This window comes from Anomaloglossus baeobatrachus, chromosome 1, assembly GCF_048569485.1.
Source record: "Anomaloglossus baeobatrachus isolate aAnoBae1 chromosome 1, aAnoBae1.hap1, whole genome shotgun sequence".
Lineage (NCBI taxonomy): Eukaryota > Metazoa > Chordata > Amphibia > Anura > Aromobatidae > Anomaloglossus > Anomaloglossus baeobatrachus.
This window is the reverse complement of record NC_134353.1, coordinates 613,504,154-613,526,005: the sequence shown is the minus strand read 5'-3', so window position 1 is coordinate 613,526,005 and position 21,852 is coordinate 613,504,154. Positions and strand designations below refer to the sequence as shown.

At 44.4% G+C, this 21,852-nt stretch overlaps 1 protein-coding gene across 4 annotated transcripts in view; it reads left to right on the top strand.

Annotated features, from left to right (window-relative positions):
- The window catches only part of FANCC (FA complementation group C), a 412,246-nt gene that overhangs the window by 174,253 nt on the left and 216,141 nt on the right, over positions 1 to 21,852 (top strand). For all 4 annotated transcript variants that reach the window (XM_075318657.1, XM_075318636.1, XM_075318643.1 and 1 more), the window contains exon 7: positions 3,518 to 3,682. In XM_075318657.1, coding sequence (XP_075174772.1) covers positions 3,518 to 3,682 — 165 coding nt within the window. The remainder of the gene's footprint in view (positions 1 to 3,517; positions 3,683 to 21,852) is intronic.

The following is a 21,852-nucleotide window of genomic DNA, read 5'->3' as shown; positions in this document are numbered from 1 at the left end:
GGGACTGCATGCACAGTACCCGCCCAGCAGGGCGGCAACATGTCGTTGGCTGTGATGCCCATCAACAAGATCCTACCCCTGGCGATGTGACATCATAGGAAGCAGCAAAATCACAGCAGGAGCGATCATATGACCGCTCTGAAGCATGGGATAGGGGCTGACGGCAGTGCTTGTAGGTAGTCGCTATCTACTTACCTGCCCCAATGTAGCCCAATAGTGAAATGACAAAAAAAGGCAAAATAAGCTGGATAACCCCTTTTAAAGCCCCTTAGCTTTATCATTAGTGGGTCTGAGGAGTGCGTGAGCTGTAGTCTGACTCTTCCCCCTTTTGTAATTAGCACCTTCTGTCTATGGAAATGTACCCTGAAAGCCTGGTGTTTTTCGTAACAGCTCCCGTAGCTCTGCTACATGTTAAAAATAATATTTTTCACTGCATTAGAACGGCTGCAGCCACTAATCTAAGTGATACATCGTTAGATTCAGAATCTCTTTGCCTACATCATGCTGCTCTTAGATGAGGTAGCAAAAACCTGCTGACTGATTCCCTTTAAAGTCTATGCCATAGCTCCTGATGACACAAATGTGAAATGTGACGGGCCTTACGCCCAATACTTACTTTCAAACTATTTAGGAATCTATATACTCCCATAGTTTGTGCTTTGTTTTTTTGTTAGGCTATATATAATAATACTTTGCTATCACTCACTTGTTTGCAGTTTGGATTCTTATGCATTATGTTCTTCTAGTTGTTATTTTGGGGCTATATGTAATATATTGTATATAATGGATCTTGTACGGTGTGATTTGCCACTGTTAACCACAGTGTTTCAGTGTATTGGCATAGACACTTGTAGCATTGGTACTTTCTTCCTCTAAATGTAATTCATCATTTGAAAGTATGTTTTTTTCTTTAGGCTATGTTCACACTAGAAAAATGATTTTTCTTAAGAAATTTCTTAAGAAATTTCTTAAGAGTGAAGGATTAGTGCACCTGCGTTAAAAAACGCATCAAAAACGCACCTGCGTTTTTGCCGCGTTTTCGGTGCGTTTTTGGTGCGTTTTTGGTGCGTTTTTGATGCGTTTTTACCGCTGGTTGCTCCCTGCGTTATTGTGCCAATTATCTATGGCAAAAAACGCAGTTAGCTGCAGAAAAGAAGTGAAATGCTCATTCTTTTTCTTAAGAAAATTCTTTCAGTAGATTTTCTTAAGAAAAAAACGCAGTGTGTGCACAGCTAATTTTTTTTGACATAGGTTTTGCTGGGGAATGTCTGCAGAAAGGTTACAAGAATTTCTCAAGAAATTTCTGCAGCAAAAACGGACCCAAAACGCAGGTAAAAAACGCAGTGTGTGAACATAGCCTTAGAAAGCTTAATATAATTCAGCTTTTTGTAGATATTCTGCAGCACATATTTTTTTTTGTAGCTTTATGTCCTATAGAGGAGTTTGGTTTCATCATTTTCCTGAACATGATAGTAGTGGTTAATATCTGATTAACAGTATAAGCTTTTAGATGGGTATTCTGGGTACAGACTTGGGTATTCTCATTACAAATAAGCTGAGCAGCAGCATTCAATGTCAGGCAGCAGCTGCAAAACCAAACAAGATTTTAGGGTGTATAAAAAGAGAGATTAGATCCCGGGATCCCAACGTATTGTTACCCCTCTGTAGATCACTTGTAAGGCCACATCTGGAATATGGGATCCAGTTTTGGGCTCCACATTTTAAAAAGGACATTTAGAAGTTAGAGTCAGTACAAAGGCGGGCGACTAGATTATTACAAGGAATGGAAGGCCTCCCATATGATGAGAGGTTGAAGAAGTTGGATATGTTTTTTGTTTAGAAAAAAGACGTCTCTTATTCCTTCCAAAGACAATACTAAGGACCAGGGGGCATACATTGCGAGTGGAAGAAAAGCGTTTCTGGCAGCTAAATAGTAAAGGGTTCTTTACAGTAAGAGCAGTCAGACTGTGGAATGCCCTACCACAAGAGGTAGTAATGGCAGATACCATAACAGCTTTTAAAAAACGGCTGGATGATTTCCTCAATACATACAACATTGTTGGTTATAAAGGACAAAATGTATAATTGGTGGAGGAAGGTTGACCTAGATGGACCTAGGTCTTTTTTAAACCTATGTAACTATATGTAACTATGATCGATTTGCGATTTGGTTAGCCAGGGCTATCTGAATGTCTGGCCTGGCAAATGCTGTACATAGGATGCCTTAGGCGGGTAAGAGATTCACATGCCTCCCATCTAGCTGCCAGGTGCCACTGACCTGAATACCGGAACAGTCCCGTGAATCAATCCACTCATTTCTAGTTTTAATGCTTCGGATGATGAGTGTAAATGCCTTATATACACACATTTTATACTCCATGCAATGTAAGGCTCTGTGCATATGGGTGCCGAACATGCAGTTATAAATGGAAATCATAATTCGATGCTAAATATGATGCACAGTAAACACTGACCGCAACCTTGGTGTCATCCAATTAGACATGAAAATGGTGCTACAAGCGTTGCTTCTTTCTGTCGGAAGCAATAGCATTTTCAGCACATTCAAAGATGATAATAACCTAATGCAATGTATATTGCTATTATTAGAGTGTTGTTAAAGGGGTATATTTAAGGCCGGGTACAGATATCCGGCTTTTCGCCGGTTTGACGGATGCGGTGCATGCCAGTACAGTATTATACAGTACAGTGGCAGCGGCGCAACTTCCTGGTCACATGCTCCGGTCACATGACAGCATGTGACCGGTGCTTGCTGCGCTGCCAGTGTACTGTGTACACTGTACTGGCATGAGCCACATTCGTCAAACTGGCGAAAAGCCGGATATGTGTACCCTGCCTAAGTTGTTTATGTACATGTGTGATTTATCTGAGGAAGAAGATGTGAAACACGTCTTAAAATCAGGTTTAACCATTACTGCTGACCCTCTTATTACAATGGGAATCCACTTCTATTTGAAATTTTGATTAATTGTTCATAAGCAAGTGTGACCACCGTTATAAAAGCAGAAGTTTTGGCAGTTTGCTTTTCTGGAGCAAAGTGATGAGTGTTAACACAATACATCAGCAATAAAATTAGAGACGTCAAAGATGGTGCACCTAATTTTTTATAATGACTGTGTCACGCACTATTTGATTTTCATATATTTCTGCAGGTGTTTGAAATTTGGCCTGTGCTTCGCCAAAAAGACTATGGATTCTCTCCACTCAACACATTTTGTAGGTGTAGATTTTTTTTTCTAGCTCATGGATGGGCAAGGATGTACCATATTCATTTGGTGGCCTATGCCTCTCAATAAATTTGGAACATCTTGTTCCAGTGAACTTTAGTTTTTTTTTTACTAGTATAGGAGACGCTAGTCTTAATAACATCCCGATCCTGGTCTTATCTATCCCATATTTTTATATCTATGGACCACATTACTATATTGATTTTAGATTATAAAAAAGTTTACGCTTTCATAAATCCCTTATTTATTATTTTTAATTCATTTTTCAATAGAATCTTGGCTGAGCAAGTACGGTCAATATCTATTGCATGTATTCCTATTCTTACCTTGCCCGAAGTCGTCCCATTGCTGGAAGCCTTACTACTCTACCATGGAACTGAGCCATATGAAGTTCTTGACAGTCAGTTCTTATGTGCTGTAAGCGATGCAGTTCAAAGGTAAGAAGACATGTATTTCCTGTTTTTTGGGGGGTTTTTTTACACTATAGTTCTCTATTTTGCTTTTTCATGTTTTTATATATCTAGTAAACAGACTGCATATTTAAAAAAACACGTGATTGCCACATTCAGTTTTGTTTTATTTAAATGAATTACCATAAAATATCTTTCAAGTTTTCAGTGTACATTTTTTCTACACAGAACTCTAAAACTCTTGTATAACTATAGCCATAAAGGGATTGTTGTGAATATTTGTTTGTATGCCTCGTATTCATGAAGAATAAGAATATTTTTAATATAATTCTCTGTCAAAATATTTCCTTCCCTTTCCCTGTCACCCTCTAAACTGAGTGTTATTCCATTTTATTTCCTGGTTACCCCGTTCAGTCTGTGCAGTAGACTCCAGCAATTTCATAGTTAACCAAGGGCTGCATTTGAAAAAAGTAAAAAAGAAAAAATAATCTAATATATAAAGCTCAATATGTGTGTGTGTGTGTGTGTGTGTGTGTGTGTGTGTATGTCCACTAAATGAATCCGCACCGTCGCATTTACAATCACAAACTTTTTACACAGACGCCTCATGTGACCCAGGGAACGTCGTAGACTATGTTTTGACAGGAAAATTTAACCCCGCGCTTTACAGTTACTCTCCACAAAACATGCCTACATTAAATTAAATGGAGCCTGGAACTACTGGTTTTAATAGCAGCTGTGATTGGTTGCTATAGGAACAAAAGACATTGTTAGTATAAGAAGCTTATGTGTGAGGTAATATGATGTCGGTGGGGAGATGGATAGAGAGAGAAAGGAACAGAGAGAGAGAAAGGAACACAGAGAGAGACAGACTGAAAAAGACAGACAGAGACAGATGGTCAAAGAGACAGACTGGGAAATAAAAAGATGGGGAAAGAAACAGACCTGGAAAGAGACATATGAGGAAAGAGACAGAGACAGACAAAAACAGACGGGGAAGGAGACAGACGGGGAAGGAGACAGACGGGGAAGGAGACAGACGGGGAAGGAGACAGACGGGGAAGGAGACAGACGGGGAAGGAGACAGACGGGGAAGGAGACAGACGGGGAAGGAGACAGACGGGGAAGGAGACAGACGGGGAAGGAGACAGACGGGGAAGGAGACAGACGGGGAAGGAGACAGACGGGGAAGGAGACAGACGGGGAAGGAGACAGACGGGGAAGGAGACAGACGGGGAAGGAGACAGACGGGGAAGGAGACAGACGGGGAAGGAGACAGACGGGGAAGGAGACAGACGGGGAAGGAGACAGACGGGGAAGGAGACAGACCTGGATAGAGACAGATGGGGAAGGAGACAGACCTGGATAGAGACAGACCTGGATAGAGACAGACCTGGATAGAGACAGACCTGGGTAGAGACAGACCTGGATAGAGACAGACCTGGATAGAGACAGACCTGGATAGAGACAGACCTGGGTAGAGACAGACCTGGGTAGAGACAGACCTGGATAGAGACAGACCTGGATAGAGACAGACCTGGATAGAGACAGACCTGGATAGAGACAGACCTGGATAGAGACAGACCTGGATAGAGACAGACCTGGATAGAGACAGACCTGGATAGAGACAGACCTGGATAGAGACAGACCTGGATAGAGACAGACCTGGATAGAGACAGACCTGGATAGAGACAGACCTGGATAGAGACAGACCTGGATAGAGACAGACCTGGATAGAGACAGACCTGGATAGAGACAGACCTGGATAGAGACAGACCTGGATAGAGACAGACCTGGATAGAGACAGACCTGGATAGAGACAGACCTGGATAGAGACAGACCTGGATAGAGACAGACCTGGATAGAGACAGACCTGGATAGAGACAGACCTGGATAGAGACAGACCTGGATAGAGACAGACCTGGATAGAGACAGACCTGGATAGAGACAGACCTGGATAGAGACAGACCTGGATAGAGACAGACCTGGATAGAGACAGACCTGGGTAGAGACAGACCTGGGTAGAGACAGACCTGGGTAGAGACAGACCTGGGTAGAGACAGACCTGGGTAGAGACAGACCTGGGTAGAGACAGACCTGGGTAGAGACAGACCTGGGTAGAGACAGACCTGGGTAGAGACAGACCTGGGTAGAGACAGACCTGGGTAGAGACAGACCTGGGTAGAGACAGACCTGGGTAGAGACAGACCTGGATAGAGACAGACCTGGATAGAGACAGACCTGGATAGAGACAGACCTGGATAGAGACAGACCTGGATAGAGACAGACCTGGATAGAGACAGACCTGGATAGAGACAGACCTGGATAGAGACAGACCTGGATAGAGACAGACCTGGATAGAGACAGACCTGGATAGAGACAGACCTGGATAGAGACAGACCTGGATAGAGACAGACCTGGATAGAGACAGACCTGGATAGAGACAGACCTGGATAGAGACAGACCTGGATAGAGACAGACCTGGATAGAGACAGACCTGGATAGAGACAGACCTGGATAGAGACAGACCTGGATAGAGACAGACCTGGATAGAGACAGACCTGGATAGAGACAGACCTGGATAGAGACAGACCTGGATAGAGACAGACCTGGATAGAGACAGACCTGGATAGAGACAGACCTGGATAGAGACAGACCTGGATAGAGACAGACCTGGATAGAGACAGACCTGGATAGAGACAGACCTGGATAGAGACAGACCTGGATAGAGACAGACCTGGATAGAGACAGACCTGGATAGAGACAGACCTGGATAGAGACAGACCTGGATAGAGACAGACCTGGATAGAGACAGACCTGGATAGAGACAGACCTGGATAGAGACAGACCTGGATAGAGACAGACCTGGATAGAGACAGACCTGGATAGAGACAGACCTGGATAGAGACAGACCTGGATAGAGACAGACCGGGAGAAAGTTACTATCCCGGGCAACGCCTGGGTACTACAGCTAGTAATAAATAATAATACATGATAGACTTTAAACCTGGTGACAGTTTGCTTTAAGGGTTTGTCCACTAATCTCACAAACCCCTTCTCAATCTATATGTTTCTCTTTTTTGAAATAATTAAACTTATACTCCCCTCCGGTGCTGTTCCAGCAGTGTTGGCACGGTCTCTCCATATCACATACATCCGGAGGAAAAAAGAGCAGCAGCGCTCACTTCCTTCAGACGTAAGTGATTTGTCTGAAAGCAAAGGGGCTGACTGGCCGCTGAGACCGCGTAACATCACACCTTGGGAGAGACCATGCCGGCATCACTGGAAGATCTGAGTATAGGTTTTATTATTTTAATAAGGGGAAACATACAGATTGAGAATGGGTTTGTCAAATTAGTGGCCTACCCTTTTAAGGAACTTGTCACCGGTGTTAAGTCTATAATGTATTATTATTATTATTATTATTATTATTATTTATTTATTTTTTACTTCTTTCAAATGCAGTCCTTGGTAAACTATGAAATTGCTATTGTCTACTATACAGACTGTACAGGATAACCAGGAAGGACTTGGAGGTGAGTATAAGTTTTATTATTTTAAAAAGGGCAAACATATGGATTGAGAAGCGATTGTCAGTTATGGACAACCCCTTTAAAATGCTGAATGTTTAGTTGCCTGCAGCCACCACTAGAGGGAGCTCAGGAGATTATTGTATAAAACTGTCCGTTTTACTCATCCCAACCCAGTAGAGCTCAGCTTTCATTTTTATACCGTTCTTGAAAAGTGATCATAGACTATAACTGGAGAGAAGCCCTTACTGTTGGGTGTAAAAAAAAAACAAACCAAAAACTAAAACACTTTCAAACAGTCTCTTGAAATTTTCTTGCATCAGTTTTACGTTCTCCTTCAAGCTCTCTGGCATTACATCTCATTCACATCTCTTGACCATATGCCAAAAGGATTTTTCCGACAGTCTAATATTTATTTTTAAGGCATGTATTGATTAAAAATGCATATATCCATACTTCTCTTCCGGCACTCTTGCGAACCCACACATGCCACTCTGAAAGTCTTCTCTGACTCCAGAAATATTGTCTGCCCATTTCGGAAGTTCCATCTCTGCTGTAGCCTGTAGTGGTCAGATGACTAAACTGTTTGCACAATTGTTAGGCAATTTGTATATCTGATGATCAATTTTATTGTTGACCAACTATAGTACTATCAGAGAATCCATAAGGTTAATAAATCTGAAACCTGAATATTAAGAAAGTAAAAGTGAGGTTTTGTCTTTCTTAGGAGAATAACTATGTATGCAAGGTTATTGGATATCTATGAAGAATTGATATGAAACTAAATAGAAAATGAAAATTTTCCTTCTCAATTGTTTATTTTCATCTGATAAAATGAGAGTATTATCCATACAACTCAAAATGTGCAAAAATATATTTCTGACATTTAAAAAAAATATATCAGAGACCAATATCGCCCCCCCCCACCTCCCTCTTTTCAATCACAGCTATAACCGTTCCATTCATGGAGTTTGTCAGCTTCTTAGTCTGTTGACAATCAGCTTTTTTGGGCAGCATCAACCACTGCCTCCCAGACACTATTCAGAGAGGTGTACTATTTTCCTTCACAGTAAATTTCAAATTTAAGAAGGGCCCAAAAGTTCAACAGGGTTTAGTTTAGGTGAGGAGGGGCCATGCCTTTATTCCTTCATCTTTAAGGCATTTGCTGGCAGCCAAGCAGTGCAGGTTTTGAGCCATGTAATGGACTATGGTCGTGTGTAAAAATTATGGTGTTCTTGAAAAATGCAGACTTCTTTCTGTAGCACTGCTTGAATAAAGTCTCTTCTAAAAACTGGCAGTAGATTTGGTCTTTGGCTTTGAGTCCTCCTTGAACCCGAAAAGGTCCAACTAGCTCATCTTTAAGAATTTCACCTTGCTGGCATCTGAGTTGGTGGGGAGGTCTGTGACCATTAATGATCCAGCGACGATCTGGTCCGTCGATACTCTCATTTCGTCAGAGCATAAAACTTTAAAAAAAAAACTCTGTCTTCACATATTTCTTGGCTCTGTCTTGACATTACAACTTGTGTGTCTTGTTCAGTGAGTGGTGGTTCAGGTTCAGCCTCCCTAACCTCGGCAATGTCTTCAAGCATTGAACACCTTGTACTTCTGGGCCCTCTAGGGAAGTTACAGCTCTGGAATATGAGAACATTGGAGGATAATGGGTTCCTGGTGGATTCATGTTTCATTCTTCTCAAATCTTTCACAGTTAATGTACCTCCTTCTTCTTTTTTTTTTTTTTTTTTTTTATCAACACAGTTTTTTTTGTTACCCAGTTGACTATTATTTTATACAAAACGTTTGGTTCATTTATCACACACCAATATCTTAGCAATTTCAATAAGTCTCCATCCCACTGTAAAGGGGGCTTTACACGCAACGATATCTCTAACGATATGTCGTCGGGGTCACGGAATTTGTGACACACATCCGGCGTTGTTAGCGACGTCGTTGCGTGTGACACCTATGAGCGAGTGTTAACGATCAAAAATACTCACCTAATCGTTGATCGTTAACACATCGTTCATTTTCAAAAAATCGTTGCTGGTGCTGGACGCAGGTTGTTCGTCGTTCCTGAGGCAGCACACATCGCTACGTGTGACACCCCAGAAACGACGAACAACACTATACCTGCATTCTCTGGCAACGAGGTGGGCGTGACTTTCATGCGGCTTCTCTCCGCTTCTATTGGACGCCTGCCGTGTGACGCCGCACGAACCGCCCCCTTAGAAAAGAGGCTGTTTGCCGGCCACAGCGACGTCGCTAGGAAGGTAAGTACGTATGATGGGTACTAGCAATTTTGTATGCCACGGGCAGCGATTTGCCCGTGACGCACAAACGACGGGGTAAGTGCTTTCACGAGCGACATCACTAGCGATGTCGCTGCGTTTAAAGCAGCCTTTAGACTTGTAACAGTTTTTGAGTTTTCAGAGTCAGTTAAATTTCTTTTCTGGCCCATTTTTCCTGAGGAAAACAAGCTGCCTACACCCTCCCCCATTATACAAATACACATCACCTGATCTGTTTCATCCAATAAGCATTCTAGTTTATCCAGCTTGGAGTTGGAAAATCTGAATAAAAATCATGATATGGTCAAAATACTCAATTGCTGAATAATTGTGCCCATAGTGAAGAAGAGCACGTCATCAGAGAAACATTCAGTGACGCAATCTTCTAGTCACCTGACCACTGCAGCCAATTATAGGGGGTAGATCCCACTTCCTAAGCTAGCTATTAAACAAGATTGTTATGCCCACAATGCGTTTCGGGAACACATCCTCCCCCTTCCTCAGGTAGCAGGAGCGCCCTCTTTTTCTCTCGTTATTAGCGGAGAATTCGAGAAAGACTTGCGCTGGATCTATGGGGGATGCTAGGAAGTCAGTGTGCCTCCGTTTATTATTTTTAGTCAATCCATACTTAGTGTTGGACAAACACTTTCAATTACAACCACATATATTTCTTCTGCCGTATGGTGAAACATAGCCTCTGTGACAATAAGGCTAAGTGAACATCCAAGAATGATGGAGCCCGTCACTAATTGCCTCTGTCCCATCTATTCTCAGACCTTTTAGTGTCTTGGCAGCTTATATTCTGAAAGCAGTATTTTTCTGTTTTCATCAACCACTCATTATAATAAGGCTTTTTTTAACTACATGTAGCTGCAACATGCAGCTTAAGTAACAAAGCTTTGGAACAAAAGCACCCATAGAATTATTTGTGTATGTGCTTTATGTATGTGAGGGAAAAGCACCATAGAGAACGGTTAATTCAGTTAGATATAAGACGTGTGATATTTGTGTGTTACGTTATTGCCATCTAGTGGCCATGGCTAAAATAGGTCATTTCAATGTCACTTTCTGATTTGGAAAAATAAGAAAAAAGCTGCTATTGACGTCACATTTTCTAAGCTATACATTAGTTTGCTGACAAGTACAGAAACACATACCATAAATGAAACGTAGATTTCTACTGAGGGTATGGTATGCCAACGATTATAGACAGTTTGTTTCTTGTTGAATCATTCATCACTTCAGAAAGCAAATAGGCATTGCTCCTCTATGCAGATAGATACAAATGCATACAAGTGGGTTTTTGCAATTTTTAAAAAAATGTATACAAATAAAAAAAAAAGAAAAAAATGTTTTATATATATATATACACACAATGTGAATCTACAATTTTCAGAGTCATGAAAATAAAGAAAACTCTTTGAATGAGGTGTGACCAAACTTTTGCTCTGTACTGTATATATTATATATATATTATATACAGTACAGAGCAAAGGTTTGGACACACCTTCTCATTCAAAGAGTTTTCTTTATTTTCATGACTCTGAAAATTGTAGATTCACATTGAAGGCATCAAAACTATGAATTAACACACAAAAATGTGTGAAGCAACTGAAGATATGTCTTATATTTTAGGTTCTTCAAAGTAGCCACCCTTTGCTTTGATTACTGCTTTGCACACTCTTGGCATTCTCTTGATGAACTTCAAGAGGTAGTCACTGGAAATGTTTTTCACTTCGCAGGTGTGCCCTGTCAGCAGGGCCGTATTTGGAGTTCTTGCTGCCCTAGGCACTGTCAGTGGTGGCGCCCCCTTCTGATCAGTCAGTTTAAAGAAGTCTAGTTACCAAAACTGATTTTTTTTTCTGATAAATCTTGCTAATATGTGCCCCTCAACACATCTATTATGTTTTTTCAGCAAAATTAGGTTTTATTGTGCACTAGCAGCACATGCTCATTGCTGGCTCCAGCTCTGATGGGGTTAATCTCTTTTCTGACTTCCTGTGTTCAGTTCCTACAAGTTCCAGAATTCTTTGTGGCTCTAGGGCGGTGTCTAGCTTATCTAACACACCCCCCTCAGCTCTCCACCCAAAGCCTCCTCCCTGCCTCTTCCCTGTGTGGATGAGAGAAATCACACAGAGACATCCGAAGCTGCCAGCTCTGCACACAACCAGGGGAAGAAAGTGTGTGTGTGTGTTTTTGTGAGTGTTTGTGCGTGAGTGTGTGTGTGTACAGAAATTATGATTATTAGCCGGCGCAACATGTGAAAAAAATAATTGGGGAAAAAAAAGTGACGGGGTGATGATTGGTTTTTTCCCTCTTGCCTAGTCTGTGTGTCGTCCGTATCATCCGCAAACCGCATATGACCGTTATTTTACCGGATCCTTCTGCAGCGGGACACAGAATTTATCGGCCGGCGCTGGAGTCAGCTGACTCCTGATCTCACAGCCCGTACACGCTGCAATGGCTGCAGGTGGGCTCATTCACATGACCGTTCCGTTTGTCCTGGTCAGTTCCTGTTTTTTTGCGTCCCCACAGACAGGACCATCTTTTCAATGTCTTTTGTGTAGGATCGGATGGTACACGTTAGCACTTCCATGTGCATCCGATCCTACAAAAAAAACCACATCGGATGCCGTATGTCCGCTCCGTTATTATGGAACATGTCCTATTCTGTTCCGTAATAACGAACCGTGACTCAATACAAGTCAATGGGTCCGCAAAATTCCCGGAAGCAACACGGAAGCACTTCCATGTGACTTCCGTTGGGTGCCCGTGCAGTCAGTGTCCCGCTCCAGCCCCAGCCCCGCGGCTGCCCGCTCAGCAGTGTCGGCAGCGGCCCGCACTGCAGTGTCAGCAGCCGCGGGGATGACAAGCACTACCGTCAGGAGGTTAGTTAGTTCATTACATACCGTGATGAAGTCCTGCCCTCCTGACGTCAGCGGTCGTCACTGCCTTCTATGCCCGCCGCTTGTCACATCACCTCTCGCTGTCGATCCGAGACTGTGACTAGTGGTAACGTCACGGGCCGCTCACGATACTTTGTTTGTGAAGGCGGCGGTCATTGAACTCGGTGACAGCGCTGCTGTCAGGAGTTCAGCGATCATCGCAGGTAATATACTTCGCTAACCTCCTGATAGCAGCACTCATCATACCCTGCAGTGACCTGGGCTGACCTATTGATGTTAGCTCAGGTCACTGCACGGCTCTCCCAGCAAATAGGGAACATTCTGTTCTTCATTGACTGGGACATTGACTATGGTATGGATCATCGTGGGACCCCCTTGTATTACACCAGACCTGGATTTGTTTATCTTTCTAATAAATTGGTGAAAGAGGAAATGTGTTGGGGAGTGTTTTTTCAAATAAAAATGTGTTTGTTGTCTATTTTTTTTTTTTTTTTTTTAATTACTGCCTGGGTTGGTGATGTCGGGTATCTGATACACGCCTGACATCACTAACTCCAGGGCTTGATGCCAGGTGACATTACACATCTGGTATTAACCCCATATATTACCCCGTTTGCCACCGCACCAGGGCAGCGGGATGAGCTGGCGCGAAGCACCAGGACTGGCACATCTAATGGATGCGCTACTTCTGGGGCGGCTGCAGCCTGCTATTTTTAGGCTGGGGAGTGTCCAATAACTGTGAACCTCCCTAGTCTGAGAATACCAGACCACAGCTGTCCGCTTTACCTTGGCTGGTGATCCAATTTCGGGGGACCCCGTGTTTTTTGTTTTTTAAATTATTTAGTTAATTTAAAATAACAGTGTGGGGGGGCCTCTGTTTTGGATTGCCAGCCAAAGTGAAGCTGCCAGCTGTGGTTTGCAGGCTGCAGCCATTTGCTTTACCCTAGCTGGCTACAAAGATAGGGGGACCGCATGTCATTTTATTTTATTTATTTTTTGGCTAAATACAAGACTAAGCACCGTAGTGCCACATGACAGTCACAAAAGCGTGCCAGCTTAGAATATGCAGGGGGGTAGGACATTATATATGTCTTTCTTATCTATCTATCTCTATCTATCTATCTATCCAGCCCTCTATTCATTCATTCATTCATTCATTCATCCCTCTATCCCTCTGTCTCTATATCTATCTATCCATCTCTATATCTACTCATCTATTTATCTTTCTTGCTGCTTCCGTTTTTTGCGGTCCGCAAAAAAACCCGGAAGGCACGCAGATGTCACACGGATGCCACTAGGATGCATCCGTGAAACAAAAGGACCGTTTTTTGTGGCCCGCAAAAACGGAACGGTCATGTGAATGTAGCCTTAACAGCAGTCGCTGCCTGCTGCCGATCACATGTGACCGTGTGCGGGCTGTGTGTGCGGCCTGTGTGTACAGGAGTTCAGCTGAGTTCAGATCAGCTGACTCAAGTGTCGGCCGATCAGGCTGGGGCCACACAGGGATTACTGCGATCCCCTCGCATTACACTCGGCTCACGCTCAGTACAGCAGAGCTGAGTGTCATGCGTGTGTCCCTGCGACTGAGGTCTGACTGTGCGAGCAGACCTCAGCTGCGGGGGGCGGTCCGCCACTTGAGGAGTGGGCCAGCACTGAGGAGGGGTGGGAGGGATTTCTCTCCCTCTCTCCTCCGTAGTCCACCGATGTACTGCAAGTGCAGTGCGATTTTTCTCTCACCACATACACTTGAATGGGTAAAAGAGAGAGTCTTGCATTACAGTTGTAGCATGCTGCGATTGTTTTCTCGGTCCAATTAGGGCGGAGAAAATAATCACTCATGTGCGCTGACACACAGGCTAATATTGGTCCGAGTGGAATGCGGTGTTTTATCGCACTCCACTCGCACTGTTTTTCTCGCCGTGTGGCTTAGACCTTACTTGTTCTGTGTCCCCCTGCATCCATCGCAGTGTGTGCAGGCTGGAGTTCAGCTGAGTTCAGATCAGGTGACTCCAGTGCTGGACTGAACTCCGCTGACCTCACAGCCCGTACACGCTGCAATGGATGCAGGGGGTCACAGAACAAGTAATCGTCCGACACTGGAGTCATCTGATTACTTGGGATGAATTGAGCAGTAAAATGCTCTGGTGCTCGATGGGCAAAGCCCATGTCGATTTTTTTTAAAAAAATTCACTAAAAAAAAAAAAAAAATCACATTGTTTGTGGGTTCCCGCTGCATTTTCTATTGCTAAGGGTAACCCAAGCAGCTACTGGCTGCTAACCCCCGCTGCTTGGTGTTACTTTCACTGGCAATAGAAATCCAGGGAAGCATTTTTTTTTTTTATTATAAAGGTTTTTGCCTGAAAACGTTTTTAAAAAAATGACGTGGGCTTTGCCATATTTGTGTATGCTAGCCAGGTACAGCAGGCAGCTAGAGGCTGCCCCCAACCCCCAGCTGCCTAATTGTACCCAGCTGGGAACCAAAAATATAGAGAAGCCCTTTTTTTTATTTCATGAATTTTATGAAATAATTAAAAAAAAAAAAAAAGAAGACGTGGGCTTCGCCGAATTTTTGAGTCCAGCCAGGTACAACTAGGCAGCTGGGGATTGGAATCCGCAGTGCAGGGTGCCCAAGCTTTCTGGGCACCCCCTCTGCGAATTGCAGTCCGCAGCCACCCCAGAAAATGGCGCTTTCATAGAAGCGCCATCTTCTGGCGCTGTATCCAACTCTTCCAGCTGCCCTGGTGACTGGTGGCTCGCTGGGTAATAATGGGGTAAGGGCTAGCTGTAAATTATAAGCTGGCCCTAAGCCCAAAATTCATGGGGTCACGCCAATATTAGACATGGCCACCATGAATTTCTAGTAAAGATTAAAAAAAACACAAAACACAAAAATATTTTTATTAGAAATAAAACACAACACAATTAGTGACTCCATCTTTATTGAAATAAAGAACCCCCCTCCGCAGTAATCCTGGGTCAAGGGTCCCGCGCCGTCCAATCCGGATCCAATATCATCTGATCGGTTTGCTGGAAGGCAAAGCGATCAGATGATGTCAGGTTAAAGGATATGAATCACACGACACAGCAGCTGATTGTATAAAAGCCATACAATCAGCTGATGCATCAGTGAAAAAAAAAATAATCACTTATGTCCTGATTACCGACAGCTCCTGGAGCGATCGGACTGGAGTCTGATCCCGTCAGATCGCTGCCGGTAATCAGTTGATGAAGTCTTCTGACGGCATCAGCTGATAGCCAGCCGGGCGCTAAAAAGATGACGTCACCGCGAGACTACGATCAGCTGATGCGTCAGGTGACCGCATCAGGTGATCAGCGCCAGGTCCTGCAGGCATCGGACATGCCCGGAGAGTCTGCACACAGCTGGAGCGGCGGTCCTGGGAGAGGAGCTGGGAGCGGACATGGTACTGGGAGGCTGCAGACAGGTGAGTATGACATTTTTTTTTTCTATTGTTCACTTTTGATTTAGCAGCTGCCTCCATCTCCTGCCCCTACATTGCACCGCACGGGAGCTGACATGGCACCGGACAGGAGATGGAAGCGGCCTTGACGGTACCGGGAGGATTCACGCTTCTGTGTTTAATGACAGAAGGAATCCTCTTCCTGTACACGTCACTTTACTACCCACCCCTTACGTATATAGCTGTGTTTTTTAGTTATAGAAACGCACTAAAACGCAGCTATATTTGCAAATTGTGTTTTTCATTGCGTTTTTGAACATCTCATTCAACTCAATGGGTGTAAAACGCAGTGAAAAAACACAAAAATAATTGACATGCTGCGTTTTTGTGGGCACCACAAAAACGCAGCTGAAAAAAATGCTGTGTGCAGACAGCAAAAATGAAAACTCATAGACTTTGCTGGGGAAGCAAAGTCATGCAGTTTTCTGAGCAAAAACGCACCCGAAAAACGCGCAAAAACGCCACGAAAAACGCACTGTGTGAACTTACCCTTAGGCTAGGTTCGCACACTGCGTCTTTTTGACGCTGCGTTTTTGTGCGTTTTTGGCCGCTAAAAACGCACAAAAACGCACCTGCGTCGAAAAAACGCATCAAAAAACGCGTGTGGTTTTGGCTGCGTTTTGCTGCGTTTTTGATCTCTGCGTTTTGCTGCGTTTTTCCAATGCATTGCATGGGGGGAAAACGCAGAAAAACGCAGGAAAGAACTGACATGTCCATTTTTTTTTTTTAACTCAAAAACGCAGGTAAAAAAAACAGATGTGTGCGGACAGCAAAAATGAAAACTCATAGACTTTGCTGGGGAAGCAAAGTCCTGCAGTTTTGAGGCCAAAAACGCACCCAAAAACGCGCAAAAACGCCGCGAAAAACGCACTGTGCGCACATAGCCTTAGTTGGTGACATGCAGCACCGCAGGTGACAGAGCAGAGCAAGTTGGTGACATGCTCTGCTCTGACACATAGTGTGCTGCATGTCACTGTATCCACTCTGGGACTTGTTGTGCAGGTGACCGGATGATACATGTCACTAACTTGCTCCACTCTGTGACTTCTGCTGCATTGTTCCAACTGTATACACTCTCACCTGAACAAGTCACAGAGTGGGGCAGTTAGTGACATGTATCATCTGGTCACCTGCACAACAAGTCCCAGAGTGGAGACAGATAGTGACATGCAGCACACTGTGTCAGAGCAGAGCATGTCACTGTCTCCACTCTGGGACTTGTTGTGCAGGTGACCGGATGATACATGTCACTAACTGCCCCACTCTGTGACTTCTGCTGCATAGCACCAACTGTATACACTCTCACCTGCACAACAAGTCCCAGAGTGGAGACAGATAGTGACATGCAGCACACTATGTGTCAGAGCAGAGCATGTCACTGTCTCCACTCTGGGACTTGTGCAGGTGACCGGATGCTACATGTAACTTACTGTCTCCACTCTGGGACTTGTTGTGCAGGTGACAGAGTGGAACAGATTGGTCCCATGCAGCGTCCGGTCACCTGTGCTGCTGGTGGGAGTATATGATCACACTGCCGACACCGCCCGCTCTCCTGACAGCTGAGCACAGTGGGCGGGTGGACAGTGTGATCACATACTTGCGTGACAGGGGGGATTTCAGTGGAGGAAACCCCCCTGTACTCCACACTGGAGCCCATACCTCCCACAGCTGACGGATGGTAAGCGCGCGCTCTGCCTTCACCGCTCCACTCCCCTCGATGCTGGGCTGTGACATGCGGTAGTCACCGCCCACAGCCCAGTCAATCAGTGTGAGTGGCGCCGGCATCCTCTGACGTACCCGTCTAGTTTGAGAGCCCGGAAATGCCGGGACGTCAGAGGATGCTGGCGGCCACAGCTCCAGGGGGTCATGTGACAGGCACTGAGCGTGCAGGATAGCGCCGCTCAGTGCCAGAACTGGAAATACAAGCCAATGGAGAAGATGCATACAATGGTAAGTGACACTCATTGGGAAAATAAAAAAAATGGGTGAACCACCCCTTTAAGGGTATGTGTACACAACATTTTGTTTTCAGAGAGATCCGCCCTGTAACCCTCCCAAAAACCCAAACTATGAATTCTAAAATAAATGAACTTACACTGCAGTGTAAAAACGACTTGCTGTCCATATGTTCAGTCTTTGGAGTTTTTTTTAAGTTTGTCAGGTTTCCTCAGACATGAAGCGGCTAAAAGTGACCGGACCATTATACTGGTGGCTGCTGCTTGGATGCCATTTGCTAGTTTATTATTAAATCAAGTAAAATCCAGTAGCTAAACGATGTTGGAAAAACAACCAAAAAGCAACAACAGAAAAAAAAAATTATATATGCTTCAGGATAAAATGTTGACTGTCCTGATGTGTCTTCTGTCTGAATAACTCAGGGGGTTCACAGACATCTACAAGACGTATGCAAAAACACTGAGAGTGTCAAGAGCCTTCAGATAGTAGTTATAACCTCCATACACATTAACCTAATGTTGTTTAAGCCCACCAATATAAACAGGTTCTGCTTACAGTCCAATGTGAATGGGGGCTCTACCTCATGATTGTCGGGGGGAATAAGGATCCAGTATGTCAGATTAGGGAGTGTAGATCCTATTATCCACTAAATGATAAGCTGCTGCCGGAGATGTCTAGCAGCGGCTCTAATAGAGAACACAAACACTTGGCAGAATGAGTGCTCCTGTATATGGGAGAGCCGAGATGGCTGTCGGCAGAAAGATCAGACTATAGTGTATGGGAGCTTTAGTCTCTTACTTATTCGGCTGACAGACATGCAGATAGCTGTATTTTTAGTCCAGCACACTGCCTTATGTTTTAGGATCAAGACTGATAAGGTAAAGATTACATCATCCTCATGACTATCACCAGAACCACCATCAGTACAGTAATACATCACTAAAACCAGACTAAATACAAGCATACATCACCAAACCACCGTTAGTATAGTAATACATCACCAAAACCACCCTAAATACAAATAATACATCGCCAAAACCACCGTCAGTACATAACTACATTGCCAAACTTGGTACAATCAAGTGAAGTGTCAGGTTAGACCCATATACATATATGTATTGCATTAACATACAACTCCCAGTATGTCCTTAACAATGGTAAGGAGATGCTGGTAATTGTTACCAGCCATCATCAGACTGTGGACCGCATAGGAATCATAATACTGATTAGTCGCAGGCAGTAGACTTAACTTTTGGAAGATATCTTATATGTTTAGGTCCATTAGTTCTGAAGAGATTAGTAGGGGCTGAGGTAGGCTCAGTAGGGAGAAGGGGCATCATGGGGTCGTACTTGAGACCCCCACCAATTGCTGAAAAGACCTCTAAGTGCACACCTCAGGAGACAGGACTATGAAATATTACTCTTGGCATCCATTCTGTCTGCACACTCTTCTGTCTCCTGAACTGTGGTCTTCTAAGCAGTCTACTCAGAAGGGGCCTAAAACAAAAAAAATATCCCAAAACTTTAGATATTCTTTATAGCAGATTTCTCAAACTTCAACGTATCCCTCTATGTGATAAGGGAATAACTTTCTGATCTGTGGGGGTCCGACTGTTGGGGGCCACGGCAATGGTATGATCCGGGGCTCTTCTGAATGTAGTGGAGATGGATCATCCCCACCTCTGCTCCATTCATTCTAACGCCAAAGATCAGCAGAGCGCTGCGCTCAGCACTCCCATTAAGAATGAAAGAATGAAGCCGTAGTGCGGATGATCGACCTCTGTTCTGGCTCTCGGAAACACTGGGGGCCACAGTGGTTGGACCCACCCAGCGATTGGAAAGTTATTCCCCATCCAGAGGAAAGGGGATAAGTTTCCAATGTGAGAAAACCCCTTTAAAGCAGCGTTAATACTGCAGCCAACGATGGGGAAACGGACTTATCTAAACAGTGTCAATCACCCGATGCACGAACAAAACTTTCATACGTCAGGTGAGATTATTTTTAAGCTCACCACAAGGGAATCGGTCACCCCAAATGACACCTATACTGCAGAAATATTTATATGTGGGACGTGGTCCGTAGAGAAATAATCCCCCCCATATAGATTCAGCTTAAAAGGACCCGGTCACGTCCTTTTTTTAATATTAAACTGCTCAATTGTCTTGTTAGTCAGAAAATATGCATCACTTACACTGCACCACTAACAAGACAATGGGGGCAGGTTAATATCGAAAAACGGTGACAGGTTCCCTTTACTATTTACTGGAAAAGCCACATTTATTTAATATGAAAATGAGGACATTTCTGCACACCCTCGGCACGACCTAAGCCTGGGTGCACCGATACCACCGAATATAGGAAAATAATAGCCAGGCCTTTGTCTTGATTGATAGTGATCCATTGGTAAGAGTGAGCACCATAACATCAGATCTCCTGTCTGTCTGCACTGCACCCAACACTGGTGGAGCACAGCGGCACACTCCAAGCACCAGTGCAGGTGTGCACCCAACACAGGAGGAGCACCGCAGCACACTCCAAGCGTCAGTGCAAGTGTGCACCCAACACAGGAGGAGCACATTGCATGCGCACCCACACTGACACTGCAGTCACACCCACACTGACACTGCAGTCACATTGTGTGCAAACCTACACTGACACTGCAGTCACATTGTGTGCGCACCCACACCGACACTGCAGTTACATTGTGTGCGCACCCACACTGACACTGGAGTCACATTGTGTGCGCACCCACACTGACACTGCAGTCACATTGTGTGCGCACCCACACTGATACTAAGTGCTACTCTGCTCCTCCAGTATCAGGACAAGTGCAGAAATACTAAGTCATTTTATACAGCACTGACTCTTACCAAAGGAGTGCACCGCTGCACCAAGACATCGGCCGCACCAGGGGGGACAGAACGTCTGCATATATAAAATAAAATATTAAGTTAAAACTGTATATGCCCGGGCGATGTCTCCTGTATAAATGTGTCTGCAGATGAATTGTCATTTTGGGAGTAAAAGACTCTTTTAAAATGTCATCGTTCTTAGGAACACATCGTCCTGCGTCTCCCAAGACTTCCCTCTCATCTGGTCTTCTGCAGCACATACCGAAACGGTGCCCGTATAGGGAATCTGTCACCAGGTTTTTCTCCCCCCCCCCATCTGACAGAAGCTTACTGTAGATACAGAGCGCCTGATTCCAGTGATATAAAGGAAGGATGTATCCAGCGAGCCAGGCTTGTAATGAATAAAAAATCTTTTTCTTTATTTCAAACGTAGATTAAAAATCGTTTTCCATAGCAGCATAGTACAAATACAGGCAGAGATGAAAAAATTACTGCTGTAAAGCACACGGCAAGACGCATTTCGGCTAAACCTTTATCATTGCCATGGATTTATATCAATTGCTGGCAAGAGCTCCTGCCATTTATCCGATGCTGAGCGCCTATATGGAATAGCAGCCTATATATTGAATCAACTTGGTAAGCTGGCATTTTTCCTTTTTTCATTGATTCCAGTGACGTGTCACTTACTGAGCTGTTTAACCCCTTCACGACCTTTGACGGATCCGTCATGGTGCCCTGGTACTTAAAGACCCATGACTGATAGATCCGTCATGGCGAAATCGCGGCCCCGGAGTCACGGTAACCGCGATCGGTTTTCAAAAACTGTAGATTCGGGAAGGAGAGGACTTGTACCTGACCTCAGGTGTCTCCTTCCCGGACCTACGAAGGCTGTGATTGGCTGACGAACGCCGCTCAGCCAATCACAGCCAGTGTAATGTTTCAGCCATTGAAAATGGCTAAAGCATTGAAATCCAGCTATGGTCAGTGCAGCTGCAGCACTGGCCATTGGCTGGAGCTCGGTGAGCTTTACTGCACCCGCCCCCAGCTCTGATTGGAGAGATCGGCCTTGTGACCGATCTCTCCAAGCACCGTGCATCTGGGAACGGGTGAGCTGTAGATCGCTCTTCTCAGATTCTCCCTCCGTGGAATCTGAGGAGAGCGATTCCTGCGGGTGCCCATCTGTGA